This window comes from Cryptotermes secundus, unplaced genomic scaffold (assembly GCF_002891405.2).
Source record: "Cryptotermes secundus unplaced genomic scaffold, Csec_1.0 scaffold1754, whole genome shotgun sequence".
NCBI lineage: Eukaryota > Metazoa > Arthropoda > Insecta > Blattodea > Kalotermitidae > Cryptotermes > Cryptotermes secundus.
This window is the reverse complement of record NW_019729940.1, coordinates 85,680-101,267: the sequence shown is the minus strand read 5'-3', so window position 1 is coordinate 101,267 and position 15,588 is coordinate 85,680. Positions and strand designations below refer to the sequence as shown.

The 15,588-nt window shown below is 37.5% G+C and overlaps 2 protein-coding genes across 2 annotated transcripts in view; both read right to left on the bottom strand.

Moving 5' to 3' along the window:
• Window positions 1–4,840: 4,840 nt before the first annotated feature.
• On the bottom strand, window positions 4,841–12,500 carry LOC111865904. The gene is made up of 4 exons (XM_033752031.1): window positions 12,479–12,500; window positions 11,839–12,027; window positions 7,193–7,305; window positions 4,841–5,290 (listed from the first exon to the last, which is right to left on the bottom strand). The coding sequence occupies exons 2-4, from the start codon at window positions 12,014–12,016 to the stop codon at window positions 5,135–5,137; spliced, it is 447 nt and encodes a 148-aa protein (XP_033607922.1). The 5' UTR covers window positions 12,017–12,027; window positions 12,479–12,500; the 3' UTR covers window positions 4,841–5,134.
• The window catches only part of LOC117282430 (transcription factor RFX4-like), a 20,354-nt gene continuing 17,177 nt past the window's right edge, over window positions 12,412–15,588 (bottom strand). Inside the window, exon 3 of the mRNA XM_033752030.1 lies at window positions 12,412–12,691. Within this exon, the coding sequence (XP_033607921.1) occupies window positions 12,468–12,691 (224 nt within the window). The 3' untranslated portion in view covers window positions 12,412–12,467. The remainder of the gene's footprint in view (window positions 12,692–15,588) is intronic.

Sequence of the window (15,588 nt, the reverse complement as noted above, 5' to 3'; positions counted from 1 at the left end):
CTGTTGCTAGCAAATAGTGTCAACAGATGTGAATGCAATAACAGAGGAACTGTTGGTGGAGGTGTTTTCTGTGCTGTCCATGCTAAGGCTATATAATGAGGAGTGGGAGCAGTTACAAGAGAATCTTAAGATGGCAGTGAAGATAGCAGGAGGTTGGTGTGAGTTGGCCACCAGCCTGGGTATTAGTCAGTAGGAGCAATGAGAGTTATTTGTGAGACAGTTGCTGGCCAGTAAGGACATGAACAGGGAAGCTCTGGAAGCTACAACGGTGGAAATTGTTACTGGGTGACAGCCTGTGAAGATAAGCAGGCTGAGAAGACTTAATGCGTGCTGTAGTGAATTGTATAGAGTGTGTGAATTAGTGATAGTGCTATATTTACTTGTAGTTATGATCTGAGTGTTCAATAAATCCAGCTATCAATGCAAACCCCTTCTATAGTCACTCATACTTGTGACAGTATTTATAAGAACAGTGGTAATAGTTGTAGCAATAATGTGTTGTCGTCATTGATGACGAGAGTGAAAGCAGCAATATTGACAGGCAGAAGAAGAATGTGGTGGTATGGATGGGGATGAAATGTAGAATGTGCTTCATAGTTGTATGTTACATGTCTTTTCCAACTGCACCGTATGGAATTTTGCATTCTTAATTGGCTGTAATGGTCATTTGTTGGAGAACAAATACGATGTAGGTGTAATCACACTACTGGTGATATGCACATAGTCAGAAGTTACTTTTCCATTTATGTTATTAAATGCACGTGGAATTTGTGTTTGATATCATGTATTAATTCTTTGTAAGATGAACTGATTTTCAGCAACATGAAGTTTGATTTGCGCTGCGTGTAAAGTGTGGAGTGAATGATCAACACTTATCAAAATTAAATTCATCTGGTACTTCAAAATGAGGACTATCAGTGCCAGATTTAATTGAAATCCATCTAGTAGTCCTTGACTTAAACACATAAACAGACAGATATAACTTCCACATTTATACACGTGCACATAGTACATATAAATGAGTATTTTGGTTTACAGAGAGAAGGGTTGGTGGTACAGGTTATCATACAATCATTCCTGGTGATGTTTTCCATTTATTACGGTAATAAATAAGATCATTCACATTAAAATATATAATAAAATATTCCAGGAATTATAAGCTTACTTGTAGCAGAAGCCAGTAATAATATAAATGCAAAGTTATGTTCACATAAACATATTTGTATGTTTTTAAATCTTATCTTACACAGTTGTTGTCTTATAACTGCTACAGTCTTTAGTACCTCAAAATCTACTGCCCGCTTCATATTGAATAAACAACAGCAACCCATTTAATGTTGCTCCATTGATAATGTTGATTGTACTTCATTAGCAGACATAATACAAGGAAAAACACATTCTAGTAAACAGTAGCTTTAAAACACGTTTCTTAATTACTTTTAGCTGATAAATGCTTCTTGTTGCACCTCAGTTTCTGAAAATATGCAACTTTGTGTTTCTGCTATATTAACACATTCACTGCCATTCCCATCACCTGAAAGGCTGAAGTTTACTGCAAGCCAATACCAACCCTGCCAACTGACAGGCTGTTGCTGCTGTGTACATAAAAGTCATTATGTGTTACAGATGTCAATCAAATTCAGAGTAAATTTAAAGGTAACTTGAAAGAATTGGAATATATAGCAGTTGTTGATTGCTTTTTATGTGTTCTCTACCATTCCAGAGTGGTATAATTAAAAAGCCCAGTTTTCATGGAAAAAATGAATGGTTTTGCAGGTAAAATCCCACTGCAGGGGCATGGCATTGAATACTTTGATTATTTAATTGATTACCTAAAAATTTAGTTGCAGTAAGTTCAGTGTTGAAAATTATGCAATGAATTCAACATCCAAAAACTGTTGGATTTACTGAGCAGGAAAATGTTTATTGTAATGAATCTTGGCAGAGGAATAGTCAGGTTTCCACTGGACTATATAAACAAATGTTACACGGCGCCAAATCCCAGAAGACTGCTTTCTTCTTTATATAAACAAAGTATACCTTTCACTATATTTAACAATTTGGCCCTCTCTTAACCAGGCTTCGTCAAGGACAGCTGCTACGTTTTTCCTTCCTAGATCTGCTTCTGATTTCAACTTTTGTACTTTAGTTACATTAATATTTTTCAGTGTTTTGTACGTTTCTATTCCTGAAAATATTGATCTAGTTGAAATCTGAAAACCGGGATTCACCCAACACCCACAGCTGAAGTTTACGCTCATGCTGATTAAAAGTTATTTCCACATATAACAGCATTTTAACACATTCAGGACTGGAGGGACCAATTGGCCCTCTACGTTTCTATAGCATTGCGGACCAGGCGGGCCAATTGGCCCTTTTCTGACGTGTTATGTTACAACCGACTATATCTCGCTGTGTGGCCACATTGCATCATAACTACTGTGTAGTTGACCTTGGGAATGTTTGCTAGCTTAGCCAGTAACATGGTCACGCTCATTTCCTGTCACACCCTAAAGAAAAAAGCCTTTGTTCGAGTCCAAGCTTCCACATATGAACCAGGAAGTTAGCAGTGCAACATTGATCAGAGATGAAAGCAGTTGCAGGCGAAGCGTTCTCTCGGAGAACAAGAAATATTAGATTTGTTCTCCGATGAGCTGTCAGATTTGCCAACTGCTTTGTCTTCCGATAGCGAGGCCAGCCTCAGTGAAAGTGACAGTGACAGGGGCCACAGGGCCCCACAAAATATTGTGTCCAGTGAAAGTGAGAGCTCTGATGAAAGTTTCCAGAGATATCACACATGCAAGCACTTCTAGGAGCTCTGATAAGTGTTCTCCAAAAATTTTAGTTCATAAAATTAATTAGGAGATTTTATATTAATTTTTAAAGTGAACAGTGCGCAAGTTAGGGTGCTAGGCTTGAGAACCCCGGTCCCCAGGGTGATTTAAATATTTAAACAACCGGTTCGCAATGTGTTAATATGCACAGCCTATTTTAATCTTATGATTTCTTCCCTTTTCTTTACATACCTTTAGTATTGTCCTTCCATGTACTAATTATAGGAGTTCACCCATCATTGTGTGCTGAAGAACAGCTTGTCCTGCAGGACTATGCTGACACCCAAGGCAAGTTAGCATGTCTGTATAGTGGTGAACTCCCCCTACTGACATAGAGTGTCAGTCTGTTCATGGGCATAGTAATTAGTTCGCTGTACTTACAGGCAGTAATGAATTTACTCTCCCAATATTCAATGCCACACAGCTAAAATACATAGTAATGGATGCACTGTACTGACATCCGGTACTTGTAGATAATCTGCATAGTAATGAAGTCACTACATTGATATCCAGTGCCATTCTGTTCATCAAAATACTATAATTAATCCACTCTATTGATAAGTGTCAGACACATCATCTGCATAGTAATGAATGCACTCTTCTCACATCCAGTCCTGATACATTATCGGCATAGTAGTGACTTTGTGTTAGGTGGCATGTATGTCTGCTTGTCATAGCAACTACTGTTCTATTGGTGTTTTTTTTTCTGATCATTTCAGTATCATGCAAGAATAAGGCTTCTATGCAACTTTTTCCCCAACTCTGTATATCACATTGATTTGATGTAATACAACATGGTTCTCTCTTCTGGCATATGATGTCATGTGGTCTGTTGAAAACAAGCATTGGTGAGTTTGTGGTTTACAGTATTAAAGTAAATTGATTATGAATTCAAATAAATTCATGCTTGTTTAAAATGATGAGAATGTTTCTACTACCACTATCTCGTAAGTACAGGAAGTTTCATATTTGTACACTCTCATGCACACAGTAAAGTATAGTGGTCATGGCAAAATTGTTCTCAATATACTGGAAATCTGAACAGGTGAACAGATGTTATTAATGTTTGGTATTCAAAGGTTTATCCATCCTAGATTTGTGCCCAGTAAAACTGAGCATTCCAGGTCCAAACAGAGTGGCCTTTCAGATAAGCACCAAAATACACAATGGTGATTTTCTTGAAAATGGCTTGATTGATTTTATTAAATTTCAATAGTTTATGGAATTCATAGCCTCCATAGGTGGTATCTTCAGAAAAATAATGGTATGCAGACTAGGGGTCCAAACATAATGTGTTGATTTACTCAAAACTGGCTTTATTGGTGAGATGACTTTCATTGTTGTTCAGTATTCAGCAAAATGCAATGGCCTACTGGGTGACAGTTGCTTTCGTTTCTAAGGTGATGCAGTCAGGGTCAATCATATATGAGAAAGTATGCATGATGTCACTTTTTTTATTTGCACTGTTGGTGCGTGTGTAAGTCACATAAAATTCCTCCATATACTGAAAAAGAATATTGCATGGGACTTTCTTTTGTATAGGGAATATGTAATGGTAACAGAATTTTTTGAGAATGTCAGTTTTACATCAGATGGCTTCTCAAACACATTCCAGATATGAAGCTTCTGTACACCACCTATTTGATGTAGAATATCGATGCATTACTTGCTTTAATAAATGTTATGCTCTTTAATGGCTTATTTTTGGTTCTGCTTTAAAAAATAATATCTGTGAATGATGTTTGATATATTTTTGTAAGACTTTTTTGATAATAGGTCACATCGTAAAAGTAAAGGTATCCCTTTAAGAGGCCATGGAGGCCCATAGGGTTGTGAGGTGTTGAGGCTCCCACATTTTCTAGAAAATCAGCTCGCAGATGATGGTGAGGTTGTCAGCCTTATGCGCCGGCTGCCCTTTATCCCCAGGAATGTTCCTGGTACTGATTTCTGTTAGAGGCTGAGTTGACCCCAGCGCCATAGTGCAGCTGGAAGGATTAGGTAAATTGAAAAAATCCACCTCATTGGGATTTGATCCTGCGACCTTCCGGCTTGTAGCACTGTTTCTCAATCAACTATAGACATACTGAAATTTGAAACTCTGATGCAGACATGTGCCTCATTATGACAGATGTGTATGTGCTGCACTGATGTCTTGCACAGGCCTCCTCAGTTCTCTTCTGGAAGAAGTACTGCATATATCCTTTCACTGAAACCAGTTGCATTCAATGTGGAAGTTAATTTTATGTGGATGGTAGACTTGCTGAAAAATTGTTATGACAGTCTGTTGTCATTGTACACTTTTAGTAACCCTGGTATGTGTATGGAGTTGTACAGATGAATGAAGTTGATGCTACATCTACAAAATCATATCTTCTTCCTTCACTGTAGAGACAGTCTTCGGTGTGGATGTCATGTGACAAGCTGCCATTAGCTAAGTCCTTGGTTGCATAGCTGGGCTGCAACAGATACAGTTATTTGTAAACTTTACATAATTTGATTTGTTTCATTGTGGTCTGTCACACTCACAGTTATAAATACAAACCACTCCGTCCAATGTGACATATAAGTTTTTACTACGTTAAAACTTACCTCCCTTACATGTTTCGGTCCTTATGGGCCATCTTCAGAGGGAACATCATTACAAACTGGAAACTACCATCACAATAGGTGTTTTGATTTAAAATACATACACTTATATCCTATAATGCACAGTATGCTTAAAGTTGAACATTTCACAGTCACAGCAGCTTCCTGGTGTTGTAAAGTTTTTAAAAGTTTCTAGATGTTATTTAAAAAAAACCTTTATTGTCAATAGTTAATTTTTTTTTTAAACCACGTAGGTTCGTGTCTGTACTCCTAATGTCCTTGTGTGGGGCAGATTTTGTGCCACCTGTCTATCTTGATGAGGAGGTTCTTGATGTCGTCCAGGGTTTGTTCATGGCTTGCTGTGTTGTTTTCACGAACAAACCCTGGGCGACATCAAGAACCTCCTCATCAAGATAGACAGGCGGCACAAAATCTGCCCCATACAAGGACGATGATAGGAATACAGACACAAACCTACGTGGTTTAAAATTTTTTTTTTAACTATTGACAACAAAGGTTTTTTTAAATAACATCTAGAAACTTTTAAAAACTTTACAACACCAGGAAGCTGCTGTGATTGTGAAACGTTCGACTTTAAGCGTACTGTGCCTTATAGGATATAATTGTATGTATTTTAAATCAAAACACCTATTGTGATGGTAGTTTCCAGTTTGTAATGATGTTTCTTCTGAAGATGGCCCGTAAGGACCGAAACATATAAGGGAGATAAGTTTTAATGTAGTCAAAACTTATATGTCACATTGGACGGAGTGGTTTGTATTTATATTTACATAATTCAGTTTCATGTATTTAGTGAATTAATTGTTAAGGCTTTTGGGTTGCAGCTCTGTGTTGTTTTAGAAGAAACTTCTAATGTTTTATGTGAGAGACACAACAGGATGCAAACTATTAAGATTCTAATGTTTTGCACAAACTTTGCCCATACCATGTATTTCTAATTCAAAACAATAACATGAGTTTCTAAGTATTATTTTGGTTGTGTTAAGTTTATCAGACTTCCTGGCAAAATAACTGCATATGTAGTATTACAGAATTACACACATAAAGTAAGCGGCTATAATAATTCTAAGATGTTGTTTTATGGTATTGCTTTACATTTTATGTGTCTAACATACTATTAATTAGATTAAAAGAGTATAAGGATTAAGTGAAATGTCTGATGTTGTGTTTCCTTTAATCCTTTGAAGTTTATTGTGAAATTTATGAATGGATATTCATAGGAAGTTGAAAATTGAAAAGAAATTAGTGGAAGACTCCTGAAAGTTTAGAATCACCTTGGCAAGGGGAATTCTGGTAACTTATAAGATATTTTCTTTTATATTCTAGAACATTCATTCAGAAAATTTACCCCACTTGAATTGTCCTTCCATTATAAAGATATGAGTAGTTGTGAAAGGAGGAAAGCAGTATCATCTTCATGTTATACAAACATACAGACAACACAGTTACATGGAGCACAGACATTAATATAATAGGAATATATGAATCAGGTGAAAGGAAAGTTTTTGTGAATATATTTTACAGGATGCAAGGTTCTGGGACAAAAATTCTGCCAGCAGTTCTTCAGTCAACTGTAAATTATTTTACTGTGACTTAATTATGAACTCAGTATATATATGTATATTTTTGTGTATATTGTTATTCAGTAACATGAAATGAATTGTTATGAACAGACCACTTTTAAGTCTTACTCTGATTGTTTCTTTCTAGCAGCCAAGATTGTAGAGTAATTTTGTAGCCCTAGTTCATACCTGACGCTGAGTGGACAGGCATATGTAGTCGTATGAAGTTTTGGATCCCCCGTTCAAACCTGCTTGGTAAGTAAATGGCACAGATGTTGCTATCATTGTCTCTTCATGATATTCTGGAAATTTAATTTGTAATTATTAATTGAATAGAGCCAAGACACTTTTATTCTTTAATCCAGTAAATCATCACAAACATGAAACGCACACCTCAATAAATTAAATTATTGTAGTCAGTGAATCGTGTTAAGGTTGTATATAGTTCAAGTGGGCAATGTTGTCAGAATGACTATGGAGTGCCTCTTCATCATACAGAGGACATGATGTATGATAATTTACCTGAGTAAAATTTGGCTGGTAGTTGGGAAGTATTGAATAAGGAGTTGTGGACCAAAGACAAGGATTGGGACTCCAGATTGGGTGTTGGGTATAGGACTAATAACTTCTTGCAGTTAATCATTAGTATGTTAAGAATACTGCAAAGGGCTTTGAACTTAGATGGATTTTTTGGCATGACTGAGAAACAAAACTTAGAAAGCCAGGAGTCTCTACAGGGTAGGCTTATGGAAGGTACTGAAGGTACTGCTTCTCAACCTTTTTCTCCATAGTATTGCTGTGTCCATCATGTGATATTCTAAAAGCAAGAACACAGTGTTTCAGGAGTTCGATCTGCTAGCATTCTCAGGTGAGTTCTACCTATTCAATTGGGTCCATTTAAAAGAGCTAGTACCAGTCACTGAACCAGTGAGATCCAGGTAAGCAGATCCAACTCCTGAACATTTATAATGTTTTTCAGGAAACTAGTAATACTAAGTGCAACATGCATCTGGAAGGTTTTGGCTCTAGGTAAGGTTGAGACTCTGAAAGAGCCTGAGCAAAACTGAGGGTTCACGAGGGGCTCAGTAGAGGTCTGAGTGCTTAATGGATGACTGGAGGTTGTCCTCCCATGTCAACACACTACTATACAATAAAATACAAATGTAATTACCATTATCAGACCCCTGTAGCAGTGGGTTTTTGCACATTGTATCCCACAGATCATTTTGTCAAAATATCATAGTACCACCATAATAAAAACAAAGTTTATTTCTTCGTAGAAAGTGCATTTAATAATTATGTACATTTTAATACTACACTAATCCTTAATGGAAGTTCAGAAGGACTGTATATAAGACAATATAGAAATATTATTATAGTGCAGAAATAATAGATTTCTTTTGGTTAGAATGCAGGAAAGTGTTGTGTGACTCAATAATTATTTTTAAGATCTTGTGTCCTACCCAGCCAACCATTAAGTCCAAACAGTGGGGGACATCCCACCAATTCAGAAACATTGTTAATGACAGTATATTAACTATGAAAATTATTAAAGTGTTTAATGACATGAGAGGACAGCTGCATTTGGTGGACTGGAGAGGAGGTAATCATGACCAATTTGGAGGTGTTATTCTGAAAATTTCCTGGACAGACTGAAGAAAACCATGAAACCCCTCAGTTAGGATAGTATGTGTAGTAGATTTTAAACAGGCTCTTACAGAATACATGTTAGAAGCATTACCACTTCAGCAGATTGGCATGGACTGTGAAATAAAACCTTGCTATGTATGAAGTCATATAAAGATTTAATTTTCTTCTAGGTTATATTACTGGAATGTTGACAATTTTAGAAACATAAAAACCAGTTTTTCTGTTCACTAGTCATAATAAACATTGAAGTTAAAATGTTTATCCCACCTTTCAGAAAGTTTGTAGTAGTTTAACCAATGATCATGAGCACCAGAAGGTTTTTTTCCAAGGGATGGCAGCCAGAAAATGTTCTGAACAAACTTGTGTTTAAGGTGTTCAAGAATATTTATATGGACCACCCTAGGGTTGTGGGTCACGGTGTTCAAACATTGATGATGCCACGTTTAAAAATAATTTTAACTTTTAGCACTAATATATGGTATATTTCCTTCTCTTCTTTGAATATATATTTTTTTTAATCCAGAACTGTAGAGGATGGGGCAAATTCTTGCCTTGCATCCCACCCCCTGCACCCCTGTCAGGGCCTATGCAGATGATTGTTTTAAATGAAGAACAATGTAAGGGCAGTTACAATAGTAAGAGGAGCTATCAAAACCAAATTTTCTCTTGCTCAGTGTGACAGGACTTACCTGAGATGTACAAAAATCTCTGTATAGTTTATTTTATGAATCTCTTGTTCAGTGTAACATGAACTCTTATCTGAAAGAATTGGTTGGTAATGATAAGATTGTGAGAGTCTTCATGAAACTAACCCTCACACTCATACCCGGCGGAGGTTGTCGAATTTTTAAGGGCGGAAAAATTCAGGGAACAAGTCCTCTGGGAGGGACTTTAAGCCTTGGGTCCCGTGTCGTAGCTTTACGGCACGTAAAAGAACCTCATATCTCCAAAGGAGGTCACTGAGCCAAATTAACGGACGTTTCCCGCCCAACAGCAGTCTCTAATACCTCTGGTAGATGGGGGAAGCATTATAGATACCTCTCAGTTAGTAGAGCCGGTCTCGTTGGCTGAGAGGGACTGATGGTAAGCACCAGTACCGGTAGGATATAGAGACTGGTAGAAATCATAGAGGGAAGCACAATGGACCAATACAGGTCTCAGTGCATGGGGAAACCCACCCTCTCCAATAACTAACTAACTAACCAACCCTCACACTCCCTTTTTCTTTGACCTTTGATTTCTAAATAGAGATTTCAGATTTAAGCATATTCTTTATTTTTCATGTTTGTGGATGTATGTGAGTGCAATGGGGAAGAAAAAAAAAACAGAGAACACTGAAGAAAACTATACTATAAGACTAAGTTGTATTGTGATCATGTGCAGTTATACCAGAGCAGAATAGAATATCAGAGGAAGGCTATGAACAAAATGACATAGAATAATACAGTGTGTTGTGATATTTGAGAGATTTTTTTTGGCAAATTTCTTTCGTAATCTGGTGTTTTGCTACACTCTCAGGACTGAAGAAACCTCATTTCTTAGTGATGTAATTTGATTAAACCATGAAAAAATGTTTCAAATAAGTTTTTATAATTTTCTTGAAATAGTGATTCTTTTTGATTTTGTAGTTTCTGAATGTACATCTCTCTGTGACCTATGAAATTGCATAATTTATTTTTACACTTGACTCTCCTTTGACTCTGAAAATGGAACATACAAGGGAGAGTCAGTAAATAGGTCACAAATGAATATAAAATGTAAAATATGTGATATTTGAACCTGGAAAAACATTTGTTTCTTGCATATCCTGCACTAAAATTGATACGCTTGGCCTATCGCTTTTCAAGTGCTTCGAAACCTGCAGCACTGAAGTCTTTTGACTGTTGTCTCAGCCACTTCCACACCTCCATTTCAAGCTCTCTTTCATCAGTGAAACATTTGCCACCAAGGCAGTTCTTTGGGAGACCAAACAGATGGAAGTCACTAGGGCCCAAGTCTGGGCTTTAAGGTGGATGGTCAAGAAGTTCCCACTGTAGTTCTTGAAATTTCTCCTGGGCTGCTCTTGGACGCTATGGGGCCTTGCATTGTCATGATGAAGCAGTACCTGTCTTGCCAGTTGGCCTGGACAATTTCTGCAAATTGCATCCTGAAGCTTCAACAGAACTTGACACTATGATGCAGAATTCACATTTCACCCCGCTTCAGAAAATGAGCTAACAGTACTCCCTAAGAATCCTGATATATGGTAAGCATAGCCTTCTCAGCTGATGGTATAACCCTAAACTTTTTGCTTGAGTGAGAATGTGAAGCATAGAAGCACGCTTTGATTCAGGTTGGTAGTGATGCACCCATGATTTGTCCCAGTAACATCCCTGTTAACCATATCTCCTCCCTCATCTGCATACCATAAGAGATGTTGCAAGGATAGACCCATTCAATTCATTTTTTCTTGATCCTTCAGTTCTCTGGGCATCCACTATGCCCACACTTTCCAAAACTTAAACGATCATGCATTATACTGTATGCTAAACCATGGGAACACCCTAGTGAAGTTACTACACTGTCTATCATTATCTTCCTGTGAGCTCAAATCAACTCTTCCACCCACTGCACAGTTACTTCTGTTGCAATCTCAACAGGGTGACTTGGACATCATATGCGACTTTTGAATGACCTTGAGAGAATTTCTCAACCCAGTCATGGACTGCCTTATGCAATAAACACTTCCCACTGTAAACAGAGAACATTTCGTTATTAATATTCTTGGCATTGGGTCCTTTTGGCCACAAGAAATGCACAAAAGAATGATGTTCTTCAGTAGAACAGTCCTCAAGCATAGTTGCCATTTTGACTACTGAAACCAGCCTCTGAACATGTGCATCTGCTACCTAGAATTTCAAGAATCTGGACTGTGCTGCTATCTAGTGACACACATAGATAACCTATTACATCCATTGCAAGTGTTTTATTTTTAATTTTTGACCTATTTACTGGCTCTCCTTTGTATTATGCATGGCATAGAACAGAATAATATTCTATAATGCAAAATACATTACCTACAGTTCCCAAATGGGATGGCTAATTTTCATACATCAGATGTAAATATTGTATGCTGAAGGTTGTACAAAAGTAGCCCAGAGTCAACATTTTTGAAAATGTATAAATAAGTTTGTTGTTACACCCACCTAGAATTTCTTGACTTGTGTTGGTTGATGAGGGCACAGTTTGTTTTCCAGGTGCTTCTGGAATTGCTGTTGCATCACCATCCATTGAGATGTTCTGCATCATTTCAGATGTCCGCTCTTCAGCTTCCAGCAACTCAACAGTGTGTGCCAGATAATCATTGGCTAGCAGACTGAGCATGTGGAATGAGCCTATGGAATCCACAGAATAGTAGGTAAGTAACTACATATGCCAGACTTTTGAACGAAAGTTCTTTTGCTTGAGAGTAGCTGGATCCAATGCAAATTTTTTTTTTTGCATGCCTTTCCCTAACTTTGTCAATGAAAATTTAATTCAGAGCTGATGTTGGATGGAGACATTATACATAGGTACAACAGTATTACAGAGGCAAATTCAGTACAGTCACTCTCTGAGGTATGAAAATTCCATCCATGATCAATTCAGGGTATGAACATTATGTATTACAACATATTTGCAAAAGTGAAAAACTGTGCTTCAGAAATATGAATGTGTGAGTGATTGCTCACTTGGAATTAAGCTGTTATTGACTCATGCCTGATGAGAGAGAGAAAAAAAAGATTCCTCTTAGCTTTTCTTAGGCAGATGAAGTACATGTGTGACTAGATGACTTTCATGACTCACCAAATGAAAGTGTGGAGGCGAGAGTTAGATCACGAAGGACTCTGGTCCCTACAGTGACCCAGATGAGCAAGAAGTGGCGAGCAATCTGTCTCACTGGGCAACCACGTTTTCTGGCCGCTGCTGTCACATAACGCTCCACCACTGTCTCAAACCATTGCATCAACTTATCCGGCCCAGCTTGCCTCTCCAGTAGATACTCAAACTCTTTGAACACTGCAGATATTAATATTTTAATAATTAATACTTACGTTATTAACTAAGAATTAAAGAGAATATATTTAAAAGAACTGAATTGCATACCCCAGTATCTGGAGTCAGATCAGAGAATTCTGATTTCAGAAACTTCATGGATTTAGGATGGTCCTAGACTGAGTGAATGATGAGATTACAGGTTTGAATCCTGGGTATGGCATGCATTTTCTTACACACCAGTCATCTCATGCACCATCACAATCCCTCAATTTTGGGATCACCCATACAGCAAGTGTAACAGTCCAGCCACAGATTCTGTTCCAAGTGTAACTTACCTTGTACATGTATTTATAACATATTGTACATACTGTGTGTATGTATACAGATGAACTTGTATATGAACCCTCTGAATAGAGGTCCAGAAGATGTCATTAATGCACTATGGTTTATACCTATCCAGGTGGTCTATTAAAAAGATATATTGTTTAGAATCATGAATATTGAATGTTGTGATGTAGTGTTTAGGTTGCCTGCTTCTTATTCATGAAATACCAGCTCAAACACTGGTTGTTTGATTCTTTTGTTGCTTTACTGTCTCTTGAGGTACAGTACCTTAAAAGTACAGTGTGGTTGCTTCTTCTTATATACTATCCAGGCATCTTTCACAGTCATGCTCTCATTAGTTATTTATGCAACTTTCATGGAATTTGAGAAAATATTGTAATATAAATTGAGGAACAGTTTGTATACCATTAGTCTGGCATTTAATGTGACCACAGGTAGTGATCCATTCTTTTCATATAAAGTTTCATATGTTTTTATTTTTGTCATAATTTTATACACTAAGTTGGTGACTGTTTTTCATGGAAATGTCACACTTTTGTCTACATTCCTTTTTCAAGCATGAAACATACTGGCCAGTTCAGATGTAGGTGATCAGACACTCGGCTAATTAAGGACACCCAAGAGGATTTCTTATATGGGATGTCGCTCATTACGTGGTCTTGGCCCCTTTAGGACTATGCACAAGAATACTGAATAATGAGGACAGAACATTTGTGCAGAATTCAAATCTGGAGTCCTATTTCATGCTAGACACTAACTGCATGCTCTCTTGATTGGCTGACATTTCTAGATGCAAAAATATTTTGAAGTTTGCTTTGTTATGTCTATCCATCTATTGCATGCCAACCTACAAGTAATATGCCTCATGCCAGTAACATACTCAGTCTGAGTCAGATGGTTAGAAGCAAGTAACACGATGTCTTTTCAAGCCATACTGATTTTTTAAAATCATGAAGATTAAAATATTCAAATTATAATATAATATTGCAGGGCACAAAGCTGACCATTTACCTCTAGTGCTGAGGACAAGATTGGAGGAACTAAACCTTCACTCCCCCATGTATCGTCAGTTAAGCATGGGAAAACTTTACCTTTATCTTTTAATATAGTATTGTTTTGTATGTATTTGAGGGTGCAATAATGATATGAACTGAGGGTATTCGAGAACAGGTCACTGAGAAGAATATTTTGACCTAATGTGAAGGAAGTGACAGGATGCTGGGGAAGGTTCCATGATAATTTTTATAATTGCACTGTCCTCCAGATATTTTAAGAATAATTAAATCAAGGAAGACTGGATAGTCTGAGCACGTACAGAAGAAATGAGAAGCAAATACAGAATTTTATTTGGGAAACTTAAAAAGAAGAGACCTGTTGACAGAATTAGGTGCAGATGGGAGAATAATATTAAACTAAATATTAACAGAATGGGAAGGAGGGTGTGGACTGAGTTCATCTGACCCATGGTAATGACCAGTGACAGGTTCTTGTGGACACAGCAGTGAACGTTTGAATTCCATGTAAGGTGGAGAATGTCCTGGCTAACTGATCATGAAGGACCCTGCTGCACAGAGTTGGCTATTTTAAGGACTGCTTCATGTTGGGACCTAAATTAAATTTCTCATATTATATAGTTTGAGCACCTTCACAGTTTTTTTGTGAAACTTCATACATTGCATTGCTGTTATACAGGTAATGCTGTTGCAATGTGTAAACATATTTCCTTTCATTTTAATATTAATGCTGAATCTAAATACATTTTTTCTATCAGGCAAAACATGTACATCAGACAGGCTTCATACAGGGTGGGGTGCAGAAATTTTTGAAGGCGAAGAAAAGAAAAATTATTGCTGATAGACAAAATTTATGTTTAGCTAATGAAAGAACGTACTTTAAAGCAGTGTTCCGCAACCGGTGTGCCATCACAAGGTGGAAGGTGTGACGCGAACTTTTACCTATTGTAAGAAATTAATTGTCGAATTTTATTCATTTTATTTTATCCCAGTTACCATGTTTCATATGCTTATATTTTATTCTCAGCCACTGCACTGATTAAACAAGATGAGGTTTCTTAAGTTTTGAGGTTTTCACGGCGATGACAATGAAGAAAGTCGTCTTCTGGGTTTAGGCACCGTGTGTTCTTCGTTTTGGCCGACGTTTCGGAGGAACGTAGCGCCTCCATCTTCAGAGCAGTTGAATAGCTTGGAATGCGGAGAGCAGTAGCTATAGTGATAGGATGTGAAATCGCTGCTTATATACGAAGTAGGCAGGGGGGGTGGTTAGGGAGAACGGACCAATGGGAGCAGCGGGGAGCGATTAAGACCATATATGGTGTTGTGTTGACTGAGGGAGGGTGGGGGAACGGCCAGTTAATCCAGGAAACGTGAGGTCAATAGCACTAGGAAGTGCGGTAGACAAGAAGAACCGGTAGGTTGAGGACAGGCTACTGACGTCAATGACATGACGAAGAACTGGTGTGGCTAGTTGGATTCTCTTGAGGGAAGAGATGCTTCCATGTCTGTCGAGAAGTTGAGAGCGATGAAGACCATGTGATGTGATGTGCTAAGTAGGGG